Source organism: Phascolarctos cinereus, unplaced genomic scaffold (assembly GCF_003287225.1).
Source record: "Phascolarctos cinereus isolate Bilbo 61053 unplaced genomic scaffold, phaCin_HiC Scaffold_726;HRSCAF=1367, whole genome shotgun sequence".
NCBI classification, from domain to species: Eukaryota; Metazoa; Chordata; class Mammalia; order Diprotodontia; family Phascolarctidae; genus Phascolarctos; species Phascolarctos cinereus.
In genome coordinates this window covers 330,775,736-330,791,091 of record NW_027556098.1, presented here as the reverse complement: position 1 = coordinate 330,791,091, position 15,356 = coordinate 330,775,736, and the positions used below count along the sequence as shown (strand labels likewise).

The 15,356-nt window shown below is 42.3% G+C and overlaps 1 protein-coding gene and 1 long non-coding RNA gene across 2 annotated transcripts in view; one reads left to right on the top strand and one right to left on the bottom strand.

Annotated features, from left to right (window-relative positions):
• Positions 1-15,356, top strand: part of ME3 (malic enzyme 3) — a 310,871-nt gene that overhangs the window by 285,608 nt on the left and 9,907 nt on the right. Inside the window, 4 exon segments of the mRNA XM_020993762.2 lie at positions 9,071-9,118; positions 9,121-9,167; positions 9,441-9,554; positions 11,328-11,433. Coding sequence (XP_020849421.1) covers positions 9,071-9,118; positions 9,121-9,167; positions 9,441-9,554; positions 11,328-11,433 — 315 coding nt within the window.
• On the bottom strand, positions 10,498-14,464 carry LOC144458219 (uncharacterized). The gene is made up of 3 exons (XR_013487798.1): positions 14,333-14,464; positions 13,551-13,874; positions 10,498-11,463 (listed from the first exon to the last, which is right to left on the bottom strand). It is a non-coding gene; the product is annotated as an uncharacterized LOC144458219 (long non-coding RNA).

The window sequence follows — 15,356 nt, the reverse complement described above, 5'->3', positions numbered from 1 at the left end:
TTACTGCTTCAGCCATTGACTAAGATGTGTGGAGGCTGTGGTCTGCATTGCTGAAGGCAGCCTGCCCTCTTTCCCCAGTGAAATATCAGTTTTTTGAGGTAGTAATGTCTATGTGATGCAGTATGGACTACGAATTATAAATTCAGGGCATGGCCACAGCCCTCACAGAGTTCCTAGTCTAGTAGTAGAAATAACACATTACACAAATAGCTGTAATATATAATATATATCGTAATATATGTAATATGCAATATATAATAGACCATTTAAGTGTATAAAGGAAATCTAAGGGGATAAATAACAATTCTGGATAGAGAAATCAGGAAAGGCTTCCTGGTAGAGATAACATTTGAACTAGATTCTAAAGGACGAATATTATTTCAATAGGCATGAATAAGGGTGAGAGATGGGGCTAGGAGGTAAGATTACCTTCCATGTGTAACAAGGGATTGGATCTAGGCCTGAAAAATGACCAAAGCTCCATGCTTCACATCGGTTCTGCCTGGGGGTACAGAGTGTCTAATTGATACAAAAGTTGAACTGGGGGAGGAGAAATGGAGCAGGGAATGGATGACCCCTTGGACAGATATCCAGGTGATTTGCTTAGGCCCTTAATGGAGCTTTCTTTGAGCCACTTTCAGGAATCTTAGAAAAATCATGGCAAATGGAAGAAGTGCCACTGGCCTGAAGAAGAACAAATGTCCCAATTTTCAAAAAAGAGAAGAAGATAAAGTCTATAAACTATAGACCAGTGAGCTTAACACATTCTTGGGCATATGCTAGAAAATCTTATTAAGGAGAAGGTTTTAGAGAACTTGGAAAGGGGAGCAACAATGAGTGATAAAGGCAGCATGGTTTCACCAGTCAAGTGCAGGTCGTGCCAGGCTAACCTCATTTCTGTTTTTTGATGGGGGTTACTAGACTTGAAGATCATCGAAATGCTAACGAGGCAGCATATTTAGATCTGGGCAAAGCATGCGATGCTGGTAAATAAGGCAGAGAAATTTGCTCTAGGTGATAATACAGTTAAGTGTATTTGGACTGGGTTAAATGACCAAAGCGTGGTGATTAATGAGTTATCATGTTGGAAGGAGGTCTTCATTAGTGTGCCCAAGGGATCTGTGTTTGACTTATGCTTCTCAGGATTTTTATTAACAACTTGGATAAAGACATAGATGGCATGCTTATGAGATCTGAAGATGACACAATACTTGGAAGAATAATGATCACTTCGCTCCAAAAATCCAATCCAAAAATCTCTTAACAGTGATATGTGCTACCAATGACAATCACTCTATTAGGTAGTTTTAACTATTTCATAGGGTATTTGAGGGGATTTTTTGCACATGGGGAGATTTGTTGGGAATAACTATTCATCAGTCAACAGGCATTTATTTAGTAGGTGCTTACTATGTGCCAGGAGCCATGCTAAGCCCTGGAGATACAAAATGAAAGTAAAAAAAAAAAATCAGTCCCTGCCCTCAAGGAACTTACAATCTAATAGAAGAGACAACATAAATCAGCATATACAAGACCCATACAGAACAAATGGAAGGTAACTTTAAAGGGGATAGTAGGAGTGGCTGCGGGACCAATAACCTATTTGTTATATTAAAAATTAAATGTACCAATTAAAATGTCCAAAGGCTAGAACTCTTAGGCTGAATTGAATAAGCTGAAATGTAATAAGGAGAAATGTAAAATTCTGTACTACAGCTTAGAGGATCAATTTTATAAGTAGAGGATGGAGGAGAAATAACTAGGATAAAGTTCCTGTACAAATAGATTTGGGGGGTGGTTAACAGACCCCAGGCTCAATAAGAGCCAACAGTGTGGTAAGGATGCTCAAAAAAGCACGTGCTGTTCTAGGCTGAATTAAGAGAGTCATAGCACCCAGACGAGGAAGATGATAGTTCTACCACCCTCAGTCTTGGTCAGGTTGAGTCTGGCTTACTGGGCTCAGTACTGGGTCTCATGTTTTAGGAAAGTCAAAGACAAACTAGAACAGGTCCCCAACAGGGTAACTAGCATGGGAAAAGTACTAGAGAACACACAATGGGAAGGATCTAGGAATGTTTAGCAGGGAGAAGAGGTGACCTAGGGGGAACGTGATAACTGTCTTCACATATCTGAAGGGCTATCGCCTGGACAAGGGACTGAATCTGCTTGATCCCAGAGGACAAAACTAAGAGCAAGAGGTGAAGTTTCAGTGAGGCAGATTTAGACTCGATACAAGGAAAACCGTGCTAACATTTAGAGCGGCTCCAAGACAGAATGTGTGGGCTGCCTTGAAAAGCAGCACATTCCTCCAACTCTATTTCCTCAAGCAAAGTTTGAACCACCACTTGTAGAGTGATTTTGTGTTTGGCTGTGAGTTGGACTGTCTGGTTTCTGGCGTGCCTTCTTAGCAGGGTGTTTCCATAATCCCATCTTTCCCTCGGAGTAGACATCTTCACAGTGACCATGTGTAATAACACCAAGGGCCAGCTTTTATGGCACCTGTGCACTCAAGGACATGCACAGATTTCCCCATCCAAGCCATTAGACTAGGGTTGGGCTGCTCTAGAAGCATAGGATCCTGCGGAAGCCTTTTTTAAACTTTTCTGAAAAGGTAGGGAGGCCAAAATCAACAACAAACATATGTAAGAAAATACTACTGCATAGCACTGTGCTAGGTATGGGTGAAGATATATAGTTTGAGGAAGGCATTGCCACTGCCCTCCTAGAACTTAATCGTCTAGAAGAGAGAAAACACAAGAACACAATAACAAAACAACTGCAATACATGTTACATGAAAAATGTATTACAGGCACAAAACAAACTGTCCTGTGAAGTCTAAGTAGGAAGGTTATTCACAACAGGGGATAATGAAGGAAGACTTCTCAGAGGATGTAGAATTTGAGTTAGGCTTAAAAAATAGGTAAGAATTCAAGAGATGAAGAGAGGGAGGGCATTCCAAGTACAGGGAATGGACTGAGAAAAGGCACAAAGGCAGGAAAACACAGGGCATGTCCAGAGAACAGAAAGTGGTCAAGTTTGCAAGACAGCTAGGTGGATACAGCAGTAGACTTGAAGTTAAAACCCGAGTTCAAATCTTGCTTCAGACACTTATTAGCTGTATGACCCTGAACAAGTCACTTAATACTTTTCAACCTCTATTTTCTCATCTGTAAAAATGGGGATGATAATAGTACCTACCTCTCAGAGTTGTGAGAATCAAAGGAATATTTATAAAGCACTTGGCAAACCTTAAAGCACTATATAAATGCTAGCTATCATTATTATTGTGATCATAATCAGTTTGCTTGGAGCTTACAGTGTATAGGGGAAGAAATCTGAAAGCTAGGAAGGTAGATTGGTGCCAGAGTATGGAAGTCCTTCAGTGTTGATCCTCTAGATCTAGAGTCTTTGGGCTTTACATGGTCATACATGAAGGGATCCAGAAGTCACAACAGCCTCCTGAAGCAGAGTTAACAACCACATGGCATTGCTACTTATTTTTTCTGGTGCTATTTGACAACAAGAATTAAATGCTAGGCAAGTCCCACATCTCCCCTCTTAGTAATTATATGCTCTTCATTCCATGAAGAGGAGTTGTGTAGAAATACCACATGTTTTATGGTTTATAGTCAACCTGCCAGTGATCCACCACAACCCTCCAAGCTCCATTAAGTATATTTCCAGCCCTCTGTGAGTGAAAGGGTTAATTCTCTTCCTTCCCCAGATGTCCTGTTGTTCAGGGTGGAGATTCCCTGTATTTTCCTGAGTGTGATTGTTGGGAGATCTGTGCTGGTTAAAAGCAGAACGGAAACTGCCCTTGAGTAAATTTGAGGTTTGTTCTATTCAGCTATTTCCTGAACTTACAACCTCTAGTACCCAGTTTTCAGGAAACCCAGTTATTGAAAACTTCTTTTGGAAAAAAAAATGTTTATTTTTTTCTCTCCTCTCAAATAGAGTAGAAACTAGTTAATACCATTGACCTTCCTGTGCATCTCCTGGTCCTAAATCTGTTCCTCCACCCACCTCTGAAATCAATCTCAGAAACAAGCAGACTGTTCTCAGGGTCTTTGTCTGCAAAAAGACATATGGGAAAGAAGAAGGAACTTGAAGTCAGAAACCCTTGGTTGGAGTCCTATCCCTGCCACTTACTAGTTATGTGATTTTGGAAGAGCCATTTTACATATCTGGGATTCTGTTTCTTTATCTAAAAAGGAGGGAATTGGATCAAATGATTTCTAAGGTCCTTTCCTGATATAATAACTCTGGTTGTATAGCACATGTAGACAACAAGGCTCACTCTCCCAATCTAGATACAAACTGGGAACCAGAGCTCTATCTTCCTCTCGAGGCTCTGAGGCTAACCCTGAAGAATCAGAGATTGCCCTTGAGCCACCATCCGGTGTGTTCCTCCCAATATAATTTGGCCAGTTAATAGCTCCTTTAATATCATCTAACTAATGATTGCTGGCCCGATATTATTTTGACCAGTGTTCTTTTCAAAATCATTGATAATCGGTTACCATCAATTAGTTTTTTCCAAAGGAATATTTAGTGAGGAAGCACAATAAGGACAGAAGTACAAAAGTACAAAACTACCTAACTCTTCCCCCCAAACCAGGGAACGCTTATCTCTTCTATGCCTCAGTCCCTAGAAATAGTGGATTCAAAGAGGAGACGACCAAACATCGCACCTACAAAGTTCACCTCAAGGTGTGCGATGGACAAGCCAGCTCCTTGCATGAAGGAGGACATGGTTTCAGGTGCTTCTGGGCTGCGTCAAGCAGATCATTGTTTAGGGCTGCCTCATCACCCAGATCTCCTGCTGTAACTGGCAGATTCTGCCAGGGACTCCTGTTGAACTTCTAGAGGCTATTCCACTTTTTCAAAGCTCACTTGGCTGTAGTCTGGTCAGTTCCATTTCTATTTCTCATTCACCTACTATCCAGAAAGGATGAACATAACAGAGACAGAAGAAACAGGTAGCCATGGGTTCGTGGGTACCTTGGGTAAGGAGATAAGGGAGCTGGCAGCAGCTCCTCCTACCTCTCTTCCCAACTAGAAGCTTACCGTGGTTCTTGCTTTGCTCACCTCAAGGAAAGAGAGATTTCCATGGTCCATACCTGCCTGTCCTTCCTTGTTGTTCTTCTCTTCTCTCTCCCTCTTGGATGAATTGTATTACTTTATGTTATTGAGTCATTAACAAAGGGAACCAAATAGGAGCCAGATGGTAACGAGTTGAGATAAAGTAGTTGGCTGGCCTGTCCAAGTTGGAAAATATGTCAAGTCATCCTATAAGACTAGCAACCCCACACTTCTGTTAAATTCACATGTAGAGCAAAAGTTAAATAAATGCAAACACACCTAAGTACAATCAAGCATTTTACTCACTAATCCTTAACTGTTAGGAATCTTAATTCTTCTCTTTGCTTTTTCTTTCTCAGCTTTAGAGAAACTTTAAATTCCTCCCACGTAAATTACTTCAGTGTTAAATTACCACTTCCTCCAGGCCTGTCATGACTCTTATTTCACTTGGAGTCAAATCTCCCTATAACAGGATCTAACCACCTTGTTGAAAGTCTTTGGGTTGGCACAAGCTTTCTTGTTCAAGCCGCTTATTCAGCACTCTTAAAGTATGCCACCCCTCCCCCATGTCTTGTTTTAAGGAAGAAACTGCCTTCTCTGATCCATGAGGCTTGTCAGAAATGAGAAGAAAGATTATAACAAAGTACGTACAGTAGCATGAATCTCTGTGATCATCTTATTTGAAGGGAGTAATGACCTTCTCTACCCACCAGACTAAAATGCAAGCTTTCCCTTCTTCCCCATGTCCCCTTCTCATTCATTTAAAATTTACTCACGATGCTTCATTTGGCCTATGAAACATAGACTAATGCATATTTTTCCTTCCTCACCACCATCTTGAGTAGGCCTAGGACTGAAGCCCTTTCAGCCTCCAGAACCACCGTCCTCCATTCCTTTGGCTAATGCAAAGTTAACTGCTTGGGACTCCAGAACAGTTTATATTCTTAGCCTGAAAACAGAGCTTGTCCTTCTAATATTAAAAACAAATGAAGACTCTAGGGGGATAGGATAGCAGGCTTCAAGTACTTACAAACATATCTACCCCTCTATGACTTTTACCCATTGCTCCCATATTTGCCCTCAGGGACCAAAGTTTAATCTTTTCCCACAAGCCAGCTTTCACCCAAAGTGAAATAGGTTGTTGCCTCCTTAATTGAATTATTCTCCTTCACTGCTCAGGTTGGGGTCTCAGACCATATTGGGCAGACTGTAGACCCCACCTTTGTTTCTCTTAATAAATATTGTTTCTTTGCCCAAAAAGGCTTCCCAGGCTCTTTTTTATAGATATCAAACTCAAATGGAAATAGAGGCCACTAAACTGTATCTAAGTATCCCCAGAGGCCATATTTGACTTGGAAAACCACATGTTCATATTATCTGTGTTTTTTTGTGTTTTTATTTATTTTGTTAAATATTTACCAACGATGTTTTAATCTGGTTTGGCCTTGCTTGACAGTGTTGCTGGCACGATGAAGTGTTTTGAGACTTGTCTTCTAAGCAACTCTCAAAGACTGGAAGTTGAAGAAAAGATACTGACCTGGATTGGTAGAGGAAATTTTTTCACCTGGGAGATCTTTGTACTAGTAAAATCACAAAACAATGATATGGGTAATTTTAGAGACCTCTGACCAAACCTAACGATTTTGGAAAATAGTGGATGAGGAAGGTTGAAGGAATTGGAATTCATAAAAATCTGAAAATCTATGTAGTCTAAGGGAGAAGAATGGGGGCCAGATTCTCTGGAGGAAGTGGCATTGGAGATGAGCTTGAAAGAATGGATTGGAATTTGTCAGACAGAGAACACAGTCTAGGCACAGGGAACAACAGGCAGGAGAGCACAGGGAAGGGGGCAGATGAAGAGGGATCTGGAGAGCAGTCAAAAAGTCCAGTTTGGCTGGACTTTAAAGTTTAAAATGAGCAAAAGGGAATAAACACGAGATAAAGCTGAATAAAGTCAGTGACAGATTATGGATGGACTCAAATACCCAACTAAGAAGACAGAACAAAAAGGAGTAGCCTTCACCATGAAAGATTAAAGTTAGATCAATCAGAAGGGTCTTTCCAACAGTGAAAGGATTGTTAAGCACTGCATTAGTTACCGCCCCCCAAGAAATTGTGGACTCTCTTTCTGAAGGTCATTGAATAATGGACAGATTCTCATCTTCTCTGAAGTACTTTAGATGTAAATGTGACTAGGAGTTGCGTGACACCTCCCCTCCAAAAAAATCATTCTCTTACTCTATTATCATCAATCTTCCCTCCATCCCCACCTAAACCACTCTACCCACCGGAATACTCCATAATACATATCCTGACACACCTTAGTCTTCAGACTTAGGAAGATAAATTGGCTGATAAAGATGCCTCCAAATACCAGGAGATACTGGAACTAGGGGTAGAAATGGATCTAGGAGGCATTAAATCTACCTTACATGTCTTTCTCTTCTTCTATGGCCGTAAAAACTATGTTGTTTTCAGACATCTACAAAAACATTTCTTGACACTAGAACAGATAGAATGCCATCTAGTGGTGGCTCAGAATGGCAGCTGTCCTGAAAATCGCTGAATAAACCTGAAAAGCTGACCTACTTCCCTCTTCTCACGACCAGAAGGTATGCAGAGAGGTCATCTGATTTAAATCTCTGCCTGCTGGCAACCTGCCATCCAAATTACCTCAAAGAATTGAAGGCCTCTCTTTTTTTCTTGAAGATCTCCGAGATGAAGATTCTATAGCTTATGTCCATAACCCAGTCAATTTCATTCAATTCAACAAATATTTATTGTCTGAGTTATTTTCATGTGTATATGATTGGTCTTTGCAGCTAGATAGTGAACTTTGTGAAGTCATAGACCAAGATTGCTTTTTATCTTTTCTTCTCCCCCTTCTCATCTCCCTGCACCCAATTATTCTGCAACCCCAGGGCATAGTAATAAATGTTAAAGTCAGTCAGTCTGGCTAACTTGTGCTTCTGGTTACTTTATTAGTACCAGTAAAGACAGCCAGCCCTCTACCAGTCTCCCATGCCACCTAGTGGTGACATCGCCGCAAGCCCACCAGAAATAAATCAGCCTGCAGAGATAAGAGTCCCCTTCCAATTCCAAGAGTACGGTGGGGAAAAAACAACGACATTGAAACCAGCAGCTCTAATAGAAGGGATTCAGAACCTTGTTCTTTACCTAGGATCATAAGTTTCAGAGCTAAGAAAGATGGTGGTGCTGTCTTCCAACTTCTTCATATTACATGAGGAAACCAAGTAGACCCAGAAAAATTCGGTGATTTGCCCAAGATCACACAGTAAATAGCTGAGCTGAGATGTGAACCAAGGTGTCTTAATGACAAATCTTAGTGATCTTTTCCATGTGCCATATGAATAGTGAAGGACTAAAGGAAGATGCCTCGCTCGTGGATAACGTGTACCATAATAATAGCTGAAGTTTACACAGTAAAAAATTTCAAAGCCCTTTATATACATTATTTCATTTGGTCTTCACGACAATGCTGTGAAGGAGGTGCTGTTATCATCCCCATTTTACAGATAAAGCTTAGAAAGGTTAGGGGGCTTTGCCAGGGTCACACAACTAATAAATATCCGAGTCAGGCCAACTATAGGGTCCAAACACAGGCGTTCTTGACTCTTAACTTCAGCACTCTAGTCACAGTACCACATTGCCATTCATGAGTAGCAGCACATTATGGTCAAAATTGTTGTGGACTTGAAGGCAAGAGACCTGGGTTTAAATCCTATATCGAATTAGCTGTGTGACCACAGATGACTCATCTCACCTTTCTGACAGTTTCCTCTCTTGTCAAATGAGGATGATCATACCATAGCTACCTGTCTGTCAGTACTGTAATATGGAACGTACTTTGTAAGCCTTAAAGCATCATAGGTGAGAGTAGGTATTATGTTGCCCCCAAGGCATTATTCCGTATGAAAAGACCAGTCTGTGGCGAGAGCTTCACCTTGAGCTTTGGTCTGGTTGTAGGCACTGCTTCTGTCGCTGTCGCCGGCATTTTTGCTGCCTTGCGGATTACCAAAACAAGCTCTCCAACCACGTGTTTGTTTTCCAAGGAGCAGGAGAGGTAGGTGCCATAGGCAACCTGGGACCTTCATTCTTGTTTTTAGTCATTGGGAGGTCAAGTAGTACCTTGCAGAGAGGACCGCTTCCTTGGAGATATGATGAACACTAAGGCTTGGATTTCTCTGTGCAAATACTGAACAAGAGACTGCTAGGGAGGAAGTGGGGAAACATTGATGTTCAGCCTTTGTAAAGTGTCAAATGCAAAATCTCATAATGAACAGACCCTCCCTACCATCCCAAATCTCTGCATAATGTCGCCATTCTGGACTTTTAGGCAGCTATGGGAATTGCCCACCTCATTGTCATGGCCCTGGAAAAAGAAGGCATCCCAAAGGCAGAGGCCACCAAGAAGATCTGGATGGTGGATTCCAAGGGGCTCATTGTGAAGGTAATGTTTATGGATTCTCTGCAAGCTACACATGGCTCCCAGGCATCTAAGCAGTGCTTGGGTCAGTATTGTAGGTGATTTTGTTTGCATGGAGTTTGGGAGTTAGACTGGGCTGGATAGGGTCCAGCATCCCAGCAAGAGACTTTGCTGCTCGAGTGCAAGAGGCTGGGCTCCTGCAAGTGGAAGAGAAGGAGTATTTGGAAAGAGCCACTCTAAGCCTCCATTTCCTCACCTATAAAATGCTGCCCACCTCACAGGTCATTGTGAAAAAGAATACTCTTTCTGGAAATAGAAGACCTGGGTTCAAATCCAATCTCTGACCCTCTCCACCTAATATTTGCTCCCTCTATGACCTTAACAAGTCACTTAAATCTCTCTAGACCTCAGTTACCTCATCTGCTGAGTGGTGTCTGAGGTCCCTTCCAGCTCTACATCTATGGTTCTATTGTAATGCCCAGTGAATCGAAAGAAGCCAAAGTGCCCTTTCTGCACCTGGCCGAGCAGTTGGGCTAGAGGTAGGCTTTCCTAGCAGGTGGGATTGCTGAGGTTCTGCTGAAGGAGTTATCCCGTGAGAAGACTTTGTAACACCTCCGGTTTTGTCATTTAAGGAAACATCACTTGTTAAAGTCTCCGAAGCATAATCAGGCCTCAGGTAAAAACAAAACAATAACAACAAACCTTCCATAGCCCAGTGCATAGACTTCTTCTCCAACTCTTCATACTAACATCATTCCCTCTAGCTCTCTCATTAAAGTAGCTAACCAAGCAATAATTTTTCACCTTCAAACCTCCAGGTGTGGACACTCCAGAAGAAACACTCCCAGAGGACTTCATTGGTCAGTGCTAAGGAGGCCAAGCACAGACCTCTTGTTTGCTCTCTGTTTCCTGGGTGCTGACTTTAAAGTCTCAGGCCATGGAATTAAGCAGTTTGAGAAACCCAATGTATCAATCAAACAACAAACATTTATTAAGCACTTATTCTGTGTCAGGCACCATGCTGGGAGCTGAAGAGGCAAAGAAAACATGAAAACAGTCCCTACCCTGGAGGAGCTTCCATTCTAGAGTGGGAGACAGTGTGCACACAGTCAGTCTATACAAGAATCATTTGAGCTTTGTCATGGAGCTCAAGCCTCCTCCTAATCACTTGAGTTTAATAATGGCCATGTTCCATGAAGCCTTTCCTGATCCTCTGAGTTGCTAGGCAGTGCCCTGCCCTTCCCCTGGGGGACACTTATTTATAAGGGGCCAGTGTGGTGTAGTGAACAGAGAACTGGCTTTGGAGTCTCGAAGACCTGGGTTCAAGGCCCTTTCCTGACACTTACTGGCTGTGTGAATCTGGGCAAGTCAATTAACCTCTCAGTGTCCCAAGCACCTCGCTAAGCAGAGCAGGTACCAATCCGCCTTAGTAGAGGCAAGCATCTATACTGATAAAATCACAGATCCTAGAAAGAAACCAAAAATCATCTGTCCTCAAGAGGCTTTGTAAATGACTTGAAGGAAGGGAATGTGTCATTTTTGACTTTGTAGCCCCAGTGCCTAGAGAATGGAAGAGAAGGGAAGGGGAGGGGAGGGAAATAGAGAGGAGAGAGAAAAGGGGGAATAGGCGGAAGGAAGGAGGGGATAGACATTGATACAGTTCTTGCAGGATTCAAATTCAAATCTTCCTGATTCTGAGCCCACTGTACCAAAATGTCACTCAGTTTGCATCCAAGGCTCAGGGCTGTCAGGGATCTTCTTAGCTTATAACTGTTGTTTGTTCCTTGTTTTCCCCAGGGAAGGAGTCACCTGAACCATGAGAAGGAGATGTTTGCTCAGGATCATGCAGAAGTGAATACCCTGGAGGAGGTAGTCCGGCAGGTGAAACCCACAGCCCTCATAGGTGTGTGAAAAGCACCTTCCAATCAGGGACCTGTTTGAGCCACAGACAAGGGGAGGGAATTAGAACACAAGGGACAGGAAGGAGGTTGGCAGTGTCTCGGAGGTGTTAAGGAATGGAGGAGATAAGTTTGCCTAAGCAGGATGGGGCCAAGTTAATGCAGGCCTTGATTTGAATGTCTCTAAGCAAGTACTGAACTCATCTAATCAAATTCATTGGCTCCATATTGCCTAGCATGTTCTGTGGTAAAGAACACTGGTTTTAGAGTCCAAAGACCTGTGTTCATGTCCCAGCTCCAACACTGACACTTAATTTCTTTATTTAAAAATACCATTTTATTTTTCCAACTACTTGTAAAGACGATTTTTAACATTCATTTTAAAAAAAATTTTGAGTTCCAAATCTTCTCCTTCCCTCCCTCTCATCCCTCCTCCTTATGATGGTGAGCAACTTACATGGATTATATATGTGCAATCATGCAAAACATAGTTCAATATTAGTCATGTTGTAAGAGAAGAAACAGGCCAAAAGAAAAAAAAACACAAAAAAATACAGAAAGTGAAAAAGAGTATGCTTCCATCTACATTCAGACTCCATCAGGTCTTTCGCTGGATGTGGATAGCATTTTTCATCATGGGTCCTTTGGAACTGAGTGACACTGAATCTCTAAAAAGATTTTTTGAAACTTATAACAGCAGAGATAACCTAATTCAGAGGCCTCATGATCATAAATATCAGGTGAGGCATAAAACAGGGAGGTACATGCTCCCCAAGGGCTGATGCTCTCACCATTGTTAGGGACAGATCTGATGCACGGACCAAATCGGAAAGGTGAAGTCCTCCAGATGCTGCTTCTACAGATTACATCAGGCCTATTGCATCACCTCCAGAAGACTGTAGGGCATCATGCACCCCTTTGGCAGTCAGTCTGGTGAAATCTATGGAGCTCTTCTCAGAATCATATTTTTAAATGCAAAAACTAAAATATGTAAGATTAAAAAGGAAAACAATTATATTGAAACACACCTATCAAAATATTGAAAAAAAAAAGTTCACAAACCCTATGTAAAAACCCCTGTTCTCCTGGGAATTATCCATAACTACTCAAAAGACTTTGGCCAGACCATCCTCACAAAACAAAAAACAAACAAACAAAACAAAACAAAAAACAAGAAGATGAAGAATGGCTATTGTCCAGATTAGCATCAGTTGTATAGACAACCTATAGAGATCATCATGTGAGCTATAAAATTTAGTAAATATCATTTTCCTGATTTTGCAGATGAAAAAAAAAGTAATGTGTCGGAGCCAGATTTGAACCCAAGCCACTTGGCTCCCCATCCCAGCATTCTTTCCAGTGCACCACAACCTCTTCTCTTTTCCTCATGGATAAAACCAACCCAATATTTATTGAGTTCCTACTCTGTGCTGAATCCCTCATGAGGCAATATGGGGGCAGCCCAGAATCCCTGAAGCAGCTGCAGCCTAACGCCTTTCCTGATTCCCCAAGGGTTCATTCTCCTTCCTCCTCAAATCATCATGCATCTGTTTTTGTGTTTCCATCTTACGTTCTACCCACACCCCCCACATAAAATAGAAGCTTCTTTAGAACAAACTTTCCATCAATGAACACTTATTAAGCACCTACTATGTACTATATAAAGCATTAGAGGCTAGGGCGATAGGACCTCACCATGGTACACTTACTGCACTTACATGAATGCTGGACTAGAATCAGAGGAGCTAGGTTCAAATACCACTTCTTTCTTATACTGCCTAAGCAGTTAAGTGGTGCAGTGGACAAAGTGCTGAATCTGGATTCGAATACTACCTCAGATACTTACTAGCTATGTGGCCCTGAGGAAGTCATTTAACCTCTGTTTGACTCAGTTTCCTTATCTGTAAAATGGGGGTAATAATAACATCTACCTTCTAGGGTTGTTGTGAGGAACAAATAATTGTAGAGTGCTTAGCAGAGTGCCTGGCACATAGCAAGCACTATATAACGGTTAATTATTATTTCAATCCTTAGAGGCATATGGGTATTCAGGGGAGACTAGTACCTCTGGTGTGAGGGCTGCTTTCCACCTTTGGTGTTCAACAGGTCACCTAGCTCTCACCTGTGACTCCAAGAAGTTTAGCGTATGCAACAGCCAAACCCCAGTAAACCATTTCAACAGATGGGCCAAGCCAGGTTGAGGGTAACTGAGGGGTCTTAGACCCATTGGTGAGTGAGGGGGTGTCAATCCCAAGCATGTGAAGACTTCCCGTGGCAAAATGGGTGGATGAGAACAATTTGTTCCAATGGCCATGAAGATGGCTGAAGCAGGCACCGTGGAGCGTTCATAGCTTGGTTAGACATTGAAGATGCCAAGGTCATCCACTGCATCTCAAGCCATCACCAGTTACTTTGACTTTTGTCCTGCCACTTGACTCTGGTGACTCTGGAAGAAAGAGTGAGGCCAACAATTTTACACAACCTCTGTCTCACTTAAATCCATTTTATGCACAAGTCAAAAGACCTCACCCATGCAATTTTGCCGTTTTTAGCCACCTCAAAGTCATGGGGCGATGGGCAAGTGATGAAGCAGCAGGTGTGGCTACACTGGAAGCAGTCCTCACAGCCCTGCACCTGCACATAGGAGGCCCAGACCACAGGGTCATCTTCTTACTGGACTGAAGCAGCCATAGGCTTCAGCAGCCCCCTGGGTGTCTGAGAAGCCTTTTATAAGGACTGCAGTGCTCACCTTCTGGTATGAGGAAGGGGCCAGAAAAAGTGCCCTAAAAATTGTCTGCTTTGCCCAACCTAACCTTGGCCTGCTTGCTGTGGCAGGTGGGAATCCCACCCTGCAGTTGAAACACACAAAAAGCACAAACATTTTGCAAAGATGATTTCACTCACCATTGGTACGTGGAATGTGTGCATTCTTATGGACATAAGAAATCTAGCAGACCTGAAAGATGAACAGCTCTTGTGAGAGAACTCAGCAGACATCACATCCAAATAGCAGCCCTGAGTGAAACAAGCTGGCAAACGAAGGCTAACTTAACAAAGTTGAAGCTGGATACACATTTTTCTGGAGTGACCACAGTGCAGGGGAGTGATATGAATCAGCCATAGATTTTGCAATCAAAACTAATTTAGTCAACAAATCTGAATGCCTCTCAAAGGAAAGATCATTGCAAAATTCGGTTGCCCAAAGAAGTTCATCTGTGTTGTGCACCAGTTCCATGACAGCATGCTTGCCCGGATTCTAGATAACGGACAATGCTCTCATGCTTTCCCAGTCACCAATGGAGTGAAACAAGACTACGTGCTTGTTCCCATGCTTTTTAACATGATGTTTTCAGCAGTGTTGTCAAAGGCCTTCAACAAGGACAAAAACAGAATCAAGGCCAGCTACAAGCGAAGACTAAAAGTGGAGAGAGAGTTGGCATGTCATGTTTTGTTTGCACTCAGTGCAGCCTCTGAGGCTGAGATGCAACAGAGTGTGGATCAATTCTCCGCTACTTGTGCTAATTTTGGCCCAATAATTAACACCCAAACAACAGAGATTCTCCACCAGCCCATGCCATACTATCGGTATGTGAACCCATTGATTAGAGCAAATGGAGAGATTTTGAAAGCTGTGGATAAGTTCACTTACCTTGGCAGTATATTTTCCAGGGATATACCCATGCGTGTGTTGCCAGAGATAGTTCAGTGTTTGGGAAGTTCTGAAGGAAAGTACAGGAAACAAGAGTGATGTATTAGACTGCCTACCAAACTGAAAGTCTACAGAGCCATTTTGCTGACCTCATTGTTGTTATGCCTGTGAAACCTGGCCAGTATACCAGCGCCATGATAGGAAACTGAATCAATTCTTTGTGGATTGTCTTAGAAAGATTCTGAAGATCAACTGGCAAGATAAGGTACCAGACACTGA